This window comes from Pyxicephalus adspersus, chromosome 7, assembly GCF_032062135.1.
Source record: "Pyxicephalus adspersus chromosome 7, UCB_Pads_2.0, whole genome shotgun sequence".
NCBI lineage: Eukaryota > Metazoa > Chordata > Amphibia > Anura > Pyxicephalidae > Pyxicephalus > Pyxicephalus adspersus.
Genome location: NC_092864.1, coordinates 63,938,534 through 63,949,935, shown reverse-complemented (window position 1 = coordinate 63,949,935; position 11,402 = coordinate 63,938,534). Strand labels below are relative to the sequence as shown.

The 11,402-nt window shown below is 36.8% G+C and overlaps 1 protein-coding gene across 2 annotated transcripts in view; it reads left to right on the top strand.

Annotated features, from left to right (window-relative positions):
• The window catches only part of CDK15 (cyclin dependent kinase 15), a 91,518-nt gene continuing 80,116 nt past the window's right edge, over nucleotides 1-11,402 (top strand). For both annotated transcript variants that reach the window (XM_072418754.1, XM_072418755.1), the window contains exons 1-2: nucleotides 1-118; nucleotides 7,349-7,380. In XM_072418754.1, the coding sequence (XP_072274855.1) occupies nucleotides 73-118; nucleotides 7,349-7,380 (78 nt within the window). In that variant the 5' untranslated portion in view covers nucleotides 1-72. The remainder of the gene's footprint in view (nucleotides 119-7,348; nucleotides 7,381-11,402) is intronic.

Sequence of the window (11,402 nt, the reverse complement as noted above, 5' to 3'; positions counted from 1 at the left end):
GCAGACTGCCTCTCTTTCGATCTCCCTCTTTTCCTTTTTGTTTCCTCTCTTCTCTCTCGCTCTGTGTCCATCATGCAGAACATAAGACAAGCAGCCACAGAGGCCTTTTGTCGCTTGGGTAAGTGTCTCTATAAAAAGACAAATCACGGTGTAAAAATACCTTTTTTAATTTGGTTTTTAGCTCCCACATTGGAAACAGCAAAGCTCTCCATTTCATTCTCATCTCTGCAGCCTGCAGCTATGTACTGCCTAAGGCAGGTGTAGAATACAGCCTTAGTGTTCGGGTGAGGCACTAGCATCTTCCATTTCTAAGGTTAACCCTTAATGAGGATATCGTTCATGCATGGCAAAGCCCTATACTGTAGCTTGAATGAGAATGCAGAAATTACATAACTAACCGTAACTATACCCATTACTAATCTCAGAAATGGTTTATCATATGGTACGGTTTGTTACATTCGGCATTTGGATTTAATTTTTGTGGTTATCGGTCTGCGGCACAGGCCAGTTGTGAGTTATATTTGTAATTCCGTGCTTTCCATTACCAGATTGTATGTGAAACCCTATTAAATGGCCGCATTCTTTGCGGCATTCTGAATGTGTGTGCTTTTGTGTGTTTGATTTAATGTACTAATGGGACTAGATAAAAGCTGCCAAATTGAATTCCTGTCCCCAGGGTCTCTTGAGGTGTCAGAGAATTGTATTCAGCCATAACAACCCATCAGCATGCTTGGAGGCCTATCACTCGGGGTATCTTTTCAGTATCAGTTATATAAAACACTGATTTGGTTTACACAATTCTTAGTTTAAATATTGTACAACCTCTAGGCCATCATATAAAATACACGCCAATTGTTACACCTCATTTTTGAAAGACTTTTGGAAAGAAATCTTTATAAAAACTGACATATATGGTTTATAGAGTACCCTGGTGTAACTGGAAAGTGTCATGGTGTACTGCGGCTGCACTATCTCTGACAAGGATTATTGGCATAGTTTAAGAACATTAACCTTCAGAGACCTGAAATGACTATAAACTTAAACATTTTATTAACTTATACATTTTAAGCTGTCAAGATGTTTCTTCATTGCATTATTTGCCTTTTTTAAAACTTATATGTTACACACTGGTGAGGAAGTATGCATGGCTTTAATTTACCATTGGTCAAAAACTATACATGGTCATAATTTCCAAAAATGTGAAATTAAGGGAAATAAAATATGTTCACAATACATTGTCCAATACATTGTCCAAATATAATAGGATATTTTTTTTTTCATCATGGAAAACATTAATTTGGCTGTTCATGTAGATATATGAAAGTGTGGTTATAATTTTTCCGATATGGCACAAGTAACGCCATAATTATCTTCAACAGATAAATGTAATTAATATTAAATTTTGTACATAACTCACTTCATCATTTAAAGAAGATCAAAGAAAACCAAAAGGAAACAAGCTGCGTTAATTTTGAGACACATTTGCATAACTAAAATACCTCTGCTGCACTTCTTTATAGATTAGCATACATTTATTAAGCAATAAATCTGTTCCTTGAATTCTGTGTAAGAATTCAGGCCAAAACATTAATTTGGCTGTTCATGTTTACTTTACCTCATTTTATATTTTAGTAAATGTGGACCTATGAAAATTATTTTTTTCTCAGTGATAACAAAACTACACTCCTAATCAGCTTGTATCAGCTAATAACCAATTGTAGTTACAAGAACCTTTATTAAAGTCTCTATAGTCATTTATATGATGTATAACCCATCATTCTTGTTTGTGTATTGGAGCATACAGTGGGAAGCCTTACCTCACAGAGATTTCTTTTTTCCTCATCTACCTGTAATCCAACTTTGTAAAAGCAGAAGCAACAGACTGTGGGTCTGATTTATTAAGGCTGGGGAGGATACACTTTTATCAGTGAAGCTGGGTGATCCAACAAACCTGGAACAGATCTAGTCCAAGATTCAAATAATTTGCTAGCACAAAGCAAATGACTTTGGAGAAATCCATTCCAGGTTTGCTGGATCACCCAGCTTCACTGAAAATGTATCCTCTTCAGCCTTAATAATTCAGGCCCTGTGTATCAGGCCTTAAGGCCACTGAATATCAGGCAGTAAAGTCATTATTATTAATATTATTATTATTGTCATCTAGTGTTTTACCTAAATTCCCTTCTCAAAACAGAAATTGTAATAGCAAACCTGTTGTCAGGATAACATGTAAACATTTTTTAAACAACGTTTTGAACTGTAAAATGTGTGGTTATCAATTATTATTTGATTGAGAAGAGAAGCTATAAGTGTTTTGTTATGTTGTTACGTTTGTTACAGTTCCTTTTTGATACAAGTTTCAAACAATTCCTGAAGTAGCAGAATCTGCTAAATGCAGCAAAATTGGGACTCGACCTATAGAGTTTACATGATCATATATTTGTGAAAGTTACAAAGATATATTATGTTTTTATTGTTTAAATGTATTTTATTGGAGAAATTTTGTATGACGTGGATTAAATGAAAAGGTGCCTTAAAAGTCCATGTAGATATATGAAAGTTTGGTTATAATATATTGCACCAGTATCGCCATAATTATCTTTAACAGATAAATGTAATTGATACTAAATTTTGAACATGACCAAAAGGAAACAAGCATGCCAAATTAGATAAGCTGTATTAATTTTGAACTGTATTTGCATTCCTAAAATACATTTGCAGCACTTCTTTATGGATTAGCATACATTTATACAGCTTCTCTGCAATAAATCTGTTCCTTAGTTTGGTTGAGGGCTGCAACGCCCCGTGTAAAAATGCAGCCAGAAACATGTCTGCCCTAAAACAGAAATAAACGTAAAGATGTGAAGATTTGCAATGTTATCTGGAAAAGACCAGAAATATTGGTTGTGCAAAACCAGTAACCAGAAAATCTACCTTTTGTCTTGCACCCCTGCTGAGTACAGTACACTTTTAATATTGTTGTCTAAGGGACTTTTACATAAATCTTTTAGTTAATAGCCAATGACCTTCCATTATAACATATTGTCCAACTTTAGCAAAACCATTACTCTAGTTATCAATAAACACGGGAAGAATTAAAACCTGTTTTAGTTTCATAAATGTTGTCTGTTTTCCTCCTGGAGAGACTATTTCCTCCTTTTTTGTTACACCTGTCACCTGTACAGCAGATGTACAGAACCTTTAAAAATGATTATAGACAGACAATAAAAGCAGAGGTTCCTAGGCTACAAGACAAATGATCCGAATGCTGTCTAGGAGACGTTTTTTACCTATTGTTCCACCTGGACACAAATTGTTCAGAAATCAGAAACACAGGAAATAATAAAAGGGTCTGGGAAATTGGTTAGGAAGCTGGAGTTCTGCTTTGAGAAAAAAAAGTTTAACTGAAATTAATCTTGAAGGCTTTATCAGTGATATATCAAACAACAATTTAACTAACATTAACTATAAGAGCTCTATTTATGAAACAGGGATTTGGGCATTCCATCATTCCATGGTGGGGATCTTCCAGGTCCATGTTTCAATGGCAGTAATTGATTCCCACTAGTAAATGTTTGAGGGAATGTCAGATTCCCTGTTTTATGGGTCAGCATACTGGCTTTGTTTGTTGAGATGCACAACCCAAAGATCACACAACCCTGCTCCAAAACCACACTGTGATAAAGAATCTGATTCATCAAAAGAGATTTAGGTATTACTAATATCCCGTCAGCATAAAGCATTTGTGAGTGAATGAAATACATATTGGGCCTGATTTATAAAAACTCTCCAAGGCTAGATCCAGTAAACCTGGAATGGATCTGGCCCAGGATTCAAAACATTTGCTAGCAATCCATTCCAGGATTGCTGGATCACCCAGCTTCACTGATGAAAATGTATCCTCTCCAGCCTTGGAGAACTTTAATAAATCAGCTGCATGTAATAAAAGTATCCACCTTAAAGTTTAAAATACAGGTTAAAATACAAGAAGCAAGATTTGGAGAGAAGTGAGGTCTTGGTGCCTAGGTCATAACCACAAGATATCTGGTTCTATGACATAACACTAGCTGAGGAGATAAGATTACAGAATCTGTTTAGTGAGACAGTTGAACAAACTCCTATAGAAAAGTTTTGTTTTTTGTTTTTTTGATGAATAAGCAGTGAGGGGGTCTTACAGCAATCTAGTGGACCACTGTGGCTGCCCATAAACAGTATGATATTAGATTTTTAGACTTGCTGACAAATATCCATGCATTATTTGATCATTTTCTTCAAAAAGTTCTACATGTGAACCACTGTCACTGTCAGGTGGGTTTTATGGCAGGTTTTGGCTCTCCAACATCACAGGATTAATATGTTCCCACCTACTATTTATGTACTCATCTTTTTTCGGACTTTCACTACACGTAAGATCAAGTGAGTTTGAAAATGTAAGTGAAAGTCTCATACTTCTATGCATTTTGTGATATGCATTATGGTAGTATAAAGTGTAACTTGTAATTACCAGAAAACTCTTTACAAGGTACTCTGCCATTCATGGGGAAATTGTTGTGCTATATAATAAGCATTGGTAATGTGATTAGTGAATTATGGTGGCCAGCAGAAGGTATTGGCTTCTAGAACCATCATTTTATTTATAAGAAAAATTCACAGAAAAAAACACTCCAAATTACTATTCATAAACTGCAAGAGTACATTATTTTTGTATCAATGATAGTTACCACCAATGCTCTTTTTCTTGCAGTGATACAGATACGTATACATAGATAAGTAAGACTATTGCATGAGCCTTGCATGTGCTTATCAACATTTCCAAAAAGAACTGAACATTTCCAATCAAAAACTGAAACCAGAAACCCAATATGCCCATACTGACTCTGTATTGAGTAAAGTTGTTTCATAACTCAGTTGTTCCATAACCTATTTACAATAAAAAATCAACTATTCTAGGTCTAGAAGTCACTTTGCTAGAAGCTATAATTACCATAACTGTTATTTACATAATGGTAAAGGTACATAGGATGGATATATTTTAGGTATTTATTCAAAACTAAAGGTCTGCAAAATTAAATTCCTTTTAAAGAGGAACTAAATCTAGTTGAGGGGGAGCTTCTGTCATATTCAGCATATATGCTTACCCAGTACAGGTCCAGAACCTGTCATCACTGCGTTCTTGGAAGGCGTTATCTTCACCGCTGGCTTTGTGGTGGGCTTCCAGGAGAATGGCGATTCACTGATGATGTAACTCCTGAGCACGCGTGTCATCTGCGCCATACAGAGTAGAGCTAAAACAAAAAGCCACCAGGATCCAGGACATTCATTTTTGTCATTTAGCTCTACCCCCTGGAGACTTTTTGTTTACTTTTTTGTCTTCAAAGGTCTACTTTAAAGTTGGAAGATTTTTATGGTTGTGCCATGATCCATGTTAGTGTTCCCTGGCTATTATTCAGGAGCTCAGTCAGGGAAGCAATGATTTCTGAAAATGGATTTTACAAACTGACCACTACTCTTTCCCTCAAAAAAATGAATACATGCAAGCTACCATCCCTCTCGTTGTCATGTTTTTGTATATTGTGTCATGTATTTTGTATGCAACAGGGTAAAATAGAACCCCAACTGTTTTTTTTTTTTTTTTTACAGTCTGCACCTAACTAGAGAAATTCCTTATACTTCCTGTTCTATAAATGCAACAGGAAATAGGAGAAAATCTCTCTAAACTAAATACTGGTGTCACCATTAGTGTCACCAATAAACCAGTTAAACTTTCTTCTGATGATTGATACTGACTAGCACAATTGGCATTATCTGTCAAAAGCACTTCCACAACATGTTTAACATTGGGCTGACTGTGTCAGTTCATTATCAATTCTTTGACAGGTGGTAGGGGACGGTAGTGTTGGTTAATGTCTAGGGCAGGGGTGTCCAATCTTTTTACAAAGAGGGCCAGATTTGGTGAGGTGAAAATGTGTGGGGACCGACCAATAACCAGTTAGTGTGGGCGTGGTCCGCATGGGTCCTGCACAGCACATGCCCACCAGGGTGACATGAGGGATTCCTGCCAGTGTCAGTGCGGGCTCCGTGCACAGTGGGCATGGTCTGTTCGGGCCCCGCACAGCACACCCCCACTATAATGACGTAAGGGATTCCCTGTGCACACATGGGGACCCCTGTCTGATTATGCCTGCCGAGTAGCGGGCCGATAATTGCAAGGCGGTTGATCAACTCTAATGAAGTATAAAATACATTTTTTTGTACGCCAGTATTTTATACCGTGGTCAACAGTGCTGGCGGGCCGCATAATATTGATTTTATCTGAACACGAGCCGCAATTGGCCCCCAGGCTGGACTTTGTACATGGGGCTAAATGACACCCGTACCTCCTCCGTAGGCTGGAAATGGTGCTGCAATGTGCAAACACAGCTTGTGCAAGCAATTTTTAGGAATTTGCATTTTTTACAAGCAGTTTCAATCCAAAAATTCATCAAAAATGAACAATTATGCTGGGCCTTTACAGGTGTTTGAAGCCTAGCAGTGAAAGCCTGTAACTGCTCCTAGTGTTTGATAGTAGTTGTCTAGGGCAGGTAAAGGACTTGGTAAAATAAAACTAGTCTGAATCTAACCTTAGTCATCTTCTGACAATAGATTATCATTTGTTGGATGTTATTCACTTGCTTTGTATAGGGGCTATAGGAGAATTTTCAGATTCATGGCTTCCTGTTAGGGCAACTTCCAAAAGCTAGCTAATGTCTACATAGGCCCACAAGGCACCTGTGGGCCTATGTAGTAAAATATGGAAGGAGAACTTATTTTGTAACAGATAATTGCAAAGTATAGTTAGCATTTGTATTTTTTAGACCTCAGTAAAGTGGATTTGATTGGGGTACTGCCTTACACTATTTAATAAATAAACCCCATGAGAACAAACACAAAGCTGCATTGTCTAATATCTTATATTCAGTAGTCTGAAACTTCTACAGTAAAAATAAACAAATTGCTTTTTTTCTGCTACCATTGTTTACAAAAATCTATTTACATACTTGGACTGTACATTCTGATTTTTGGGCCAATTTTGTCCAGATTAAACCTTAAATCCAGTTTGTGGTTTTCCATGCTCTGTACAAATTACAATTAACGATCACAAAATCTGTTCTGGTAATGCAGTGCTCATGACAAGATGAATAAGCCATGTGTCTCTGCTTTAGGCTTTGCTATTTTCAGTTTAATATCCATGACGACGACAGAAATGCTATTGAATAGAAAAGAAAATGGAATTTTAAATCTGGCACTGTTAACTGTTTAGGTGGTACATCTGAATAATGTAATTTAACACTTGTTTTTATTCCAATAGGTTTGAAACAGAAGCATACAGGCTATGAAGAGGTATGTGTCATAAATCCATGATAATGAAATGTTATATAAAGTTTTCTTTGTATTTTGGTAATGGAGCTAATCGCACAGAATAATTTGTTTTATCTGTCATTATCTGAGTCCAGGATCGGCTATTCTGGGCACGCTTATCAAGGTATTTAGGAAGAATTTAAACTACATACACTACTAAACCAACTGTCCATTTGTGAACACTACTGTATAAATATCCAAAGTTTTGAAGATGATAGCATCATGCAGATCTGTAAAAATGGGAAAAGAGAGGAAGTTATACTCTGTATAACTGTATAAGTGTTATACAGAGTATAGGGGTGCACTTAAAGAGAAACTAAACTCAAAACTGCAAAAAAAAAAATACACTTACCTTCAATCTCGCAGGGGAGTCCAATCCCTCTGGGGGTGTCCTGCATCGGGTCCCGCGTTGTCCTAGCATCCGTCCGGGAGCCTCTTCTTCTTCTTGTTCTTCATTCTACGTCACCCGACCCAGGCGCAAGATCAGGTGACATAGGATTAAAAAAAAAATGCTGATCTCACTGTACATGCATGAGATCGGCAAATATTTCTCTTTGCGCAAAAACGCTCAGGCATGCGCAGAAGGAGCGCCCAAGAGCCTCCCAGGATGCGTGTCCTAGGTATCCCGGGAGGCTTTGTGCTCCTATTCATTATGCTTTAAGTAAATGTTTGAAGCAGACCCGCAGTAAAAGTAAAGTATTGGAACATTCAGCTGCTGGAAAACTTTTCAATTATCTGCCCCATTCATTCTTGACCTCCTAGGTGATCGAGAATTAGGAGGTGGTGCTGCACCCTTTTTTTTTGCACTTAAAAAAAAAAACAACAGAATTTTTACCTTACATAAAAGGGTTGTCTGGACAAAAGGGAAAATTCTGGGTTTAGGTACACTTTAAGTAAATGTTTGAAGCAGACCCGCAGCAAAAGAAAAGTTTTGGAACATTCAGCTGCTGCAAAAGTTTTCAATTATCTGCCCCACCAGAATCATTTGTCAGGGATCACACAACAAATTATAAGGCATTGGCTATGTGACTAGTCTTCAGACAGATGCAGACATCTTCTTGTTCTTCCCTTTAGTAGCTTTCTCTGCATTTTTCCTGGAGAATATTTTAAAGCTATTTTTTCTTTGCTACGCACCTTACATAGTAAACCAAAATCTAATAAAACCTTATTCTCAGCTTACCTAGAGAGTTATTCAGCTTTTTGCAACAGACATGTGATTGCTGGAAGTTTAGTCCGGTTTGCTATAATCTAGGTTTGGGCGAACTTTTTGCTTATCCCTGCTTATACCTGCAACCCCTAACTTAGCAGATATAAACTGACATGTGATCTCCAACAAAGAAACTTACAATTAAAATAAAATGCACTCTTACAGGTTATAACATTTTGTATAGTTCACCAACAAGTTCTCCTGCAGCATGTACACGTTACACTACCAATCAACCAAAAACAAAGCTTTGGTTTCTGATACTAATCAGTATCTTTTCAGTTGGCAGTTGAACAGGAAGAGACAATGTAACAGAACAATGAACGTAATAGATATTATCCACAAGGTATTGCTGGTATATTCAGATAGACAAAGTAAATATTACTGTACATATATACAATTACACATCACTGAAAATGAAGAGTTGTGCACCATGTCCACTTATCCAATCCCTTTACCATACTGTATCCAAAATCTGACTATGAGACCCAAAACAGGAAAAGGCACTGGCACGTACTACTAGGTGGATACACAATAGCCTTTGTAGCACTGGGTCCCAGGTTTGAATCTCAGCCAGGGCACTATCTGCATGGAGTTTGCATGTTCTTCCCATGTTTGTGTGGGTTTCCTCCGGGTACTCCAGTTTCCTACCACATTCCAAAAACGTGCAGTTAGGTTAATTGTCTTCCCCCCAAAATTGACCTTGGACTGTATTAATGACATATCGCTATGGTAGAGATTGTGAGCCCCTTTGAGGGACAGCTGGTGACATGACTATGGACTTTGTAAAGCTCTGCGTAATATGTCAGCGCTTTATAAATACTGTGTAATAATAGGTATGGGCAAAAGATTGACAGAAGAGGACCTGTTTTCCCTGTGTTCCACTTTGTAGTAATGGTCTTCCAACTGAAGAGGCAACAAAGTATATTTAAACCAAGTAATCAGCTATTTATTATTACTCACATGCATTGCAGATACTAGGGATTGGTAATAGATTTTTTATTATGGAAAATAGGAATATTAGAAAATGCAAATCTATGCAAAAATTGTTCAATAATTAAGATAATAAAAAAATACTTTTATTAGTTTTCCTTGAAAGAGTATGTGAACCCAGAAAAATAAATGTTTTACCTATTAATAGTAAACATGCCTCTTAATAGTAAAAGCATTGTTATTTTTCTTCCTGCGCATATAAGTGACAGCACTGTGGCCATAGGTGAAAAACCAAAGCCATCATAATCCTAACAAAACATTTGTTGCATTATTAGCCCTCCCTCTTACACTCCAGTAGGGCAAAACATAGCTGTGCTGCAGGGATTTGAGGCTTATGTCCTGGTAACAATGTTACTGGTAGTGGTAACCCCCGTGCCTTCCCGCTGACCATTGGCCTTGCACTGTCAGGTCATTTATTTGTTTACATGGACTTTAACAATATGTGTTCTCAGTTCTCAGAAGTCCTTGTTAAAAAGTATTTTTAGAATAAATGTAACTAACAGGAAAAGCTTCTAGTAAGCCTATGAATGTCTAAACAACATTTGGCCCAAGTTTAATGTATCTTGTCATCCACATGAATTGGGATATTTGATAGGCTTTGAAAATTTACAACTCCTGCATTTTTAATTATTTTAAACTTAACGTTATTTGGAAAATTAGACCCGAACATTTTTACCAACATTTCAAATGAACCAGTGAAAAGGTTCACTCCTCCTTCCCAGCTGCACATAATAACTTTCCATTTGTTGCCTTACAACTTTGTAATAGAGCAAAAAAAAAATACAGGGCAGGGGTGAAAGCCCCCTGCCCTGTATATGTACCCTGTTCCAAGGTATACACAAGGCATTTTCTTTTTCCCCAAATCAGAACAAAGCAGCTAGGCACAAAAAGTGGAGTATGTGCAACTGGGAAGGATGTCAGTTAAGTGTCCCTGCATGCAATAGGACAGGTTTAGTTTAACCAAATACCTAATCTCCTAAAGCCCTGACCCTAAGTTTATTTTAGCATCTAATCTAACACCTAAACATTAAATAAATCAAAGCAGAATAGTGAATTCAACCAAGAAAAGCAACCCAATTATTTAGGGAGAGTTTATTCAAAGTGCCCAGCCTGAAAAAATCTGCATAGCTAGTAGAAAAAGAGAGAGGAAAGACAGGCTTTTGTAGCGCAAAACTTTTTCTTAGTTATTTATTTACTACACTAAACAGAGTCCTCCTGCGCTAGACCTTGGCTAACACGGGTTCACTGTTCTTGAAATCCTAAAGTAGTCAAGACACATTGAAGAACGTGTGGTAGCAGCAACATCTTATTTCCCTACCCGACGCGTTTCGCCCAACAGGGCTTCTTTAGGGGATTGGGAGACCTTAAGAGTTATAATGATATATAGTGTAATCAATATAATGCAACAAAATTAAATTGTTGTATATCCTTTAATTTTTGTTGTATTATATTGATTCAATGTGTCTTGACTACTTTATGATTTCTAGAACAATGAACCCGTGTTAGCCAAGGTCTAGCGCAGGAGGACTCTCTTTAGTGTAGTAAATAAATAATTAAATAAAACAGTTTTTTTTTATTTTTTTTTACAGTTTTTAAGAAAAAGTTTCCCCTACAGAAGCCTGTCTTTCCTCTCTTTCTCTTTCTTCCAGGTACTCAAATAAATCAAATAAAATTTACACGTTCCTTACCATCATCAACATTTTAAAACATTTTATGCATATTTCATTTTCCCTGCTTTCCATTTTATACCATTTTAATGTGGTTTAAAAATCAGCAGTGAAAATGATTTTTAAGTAATCTAAAAAAT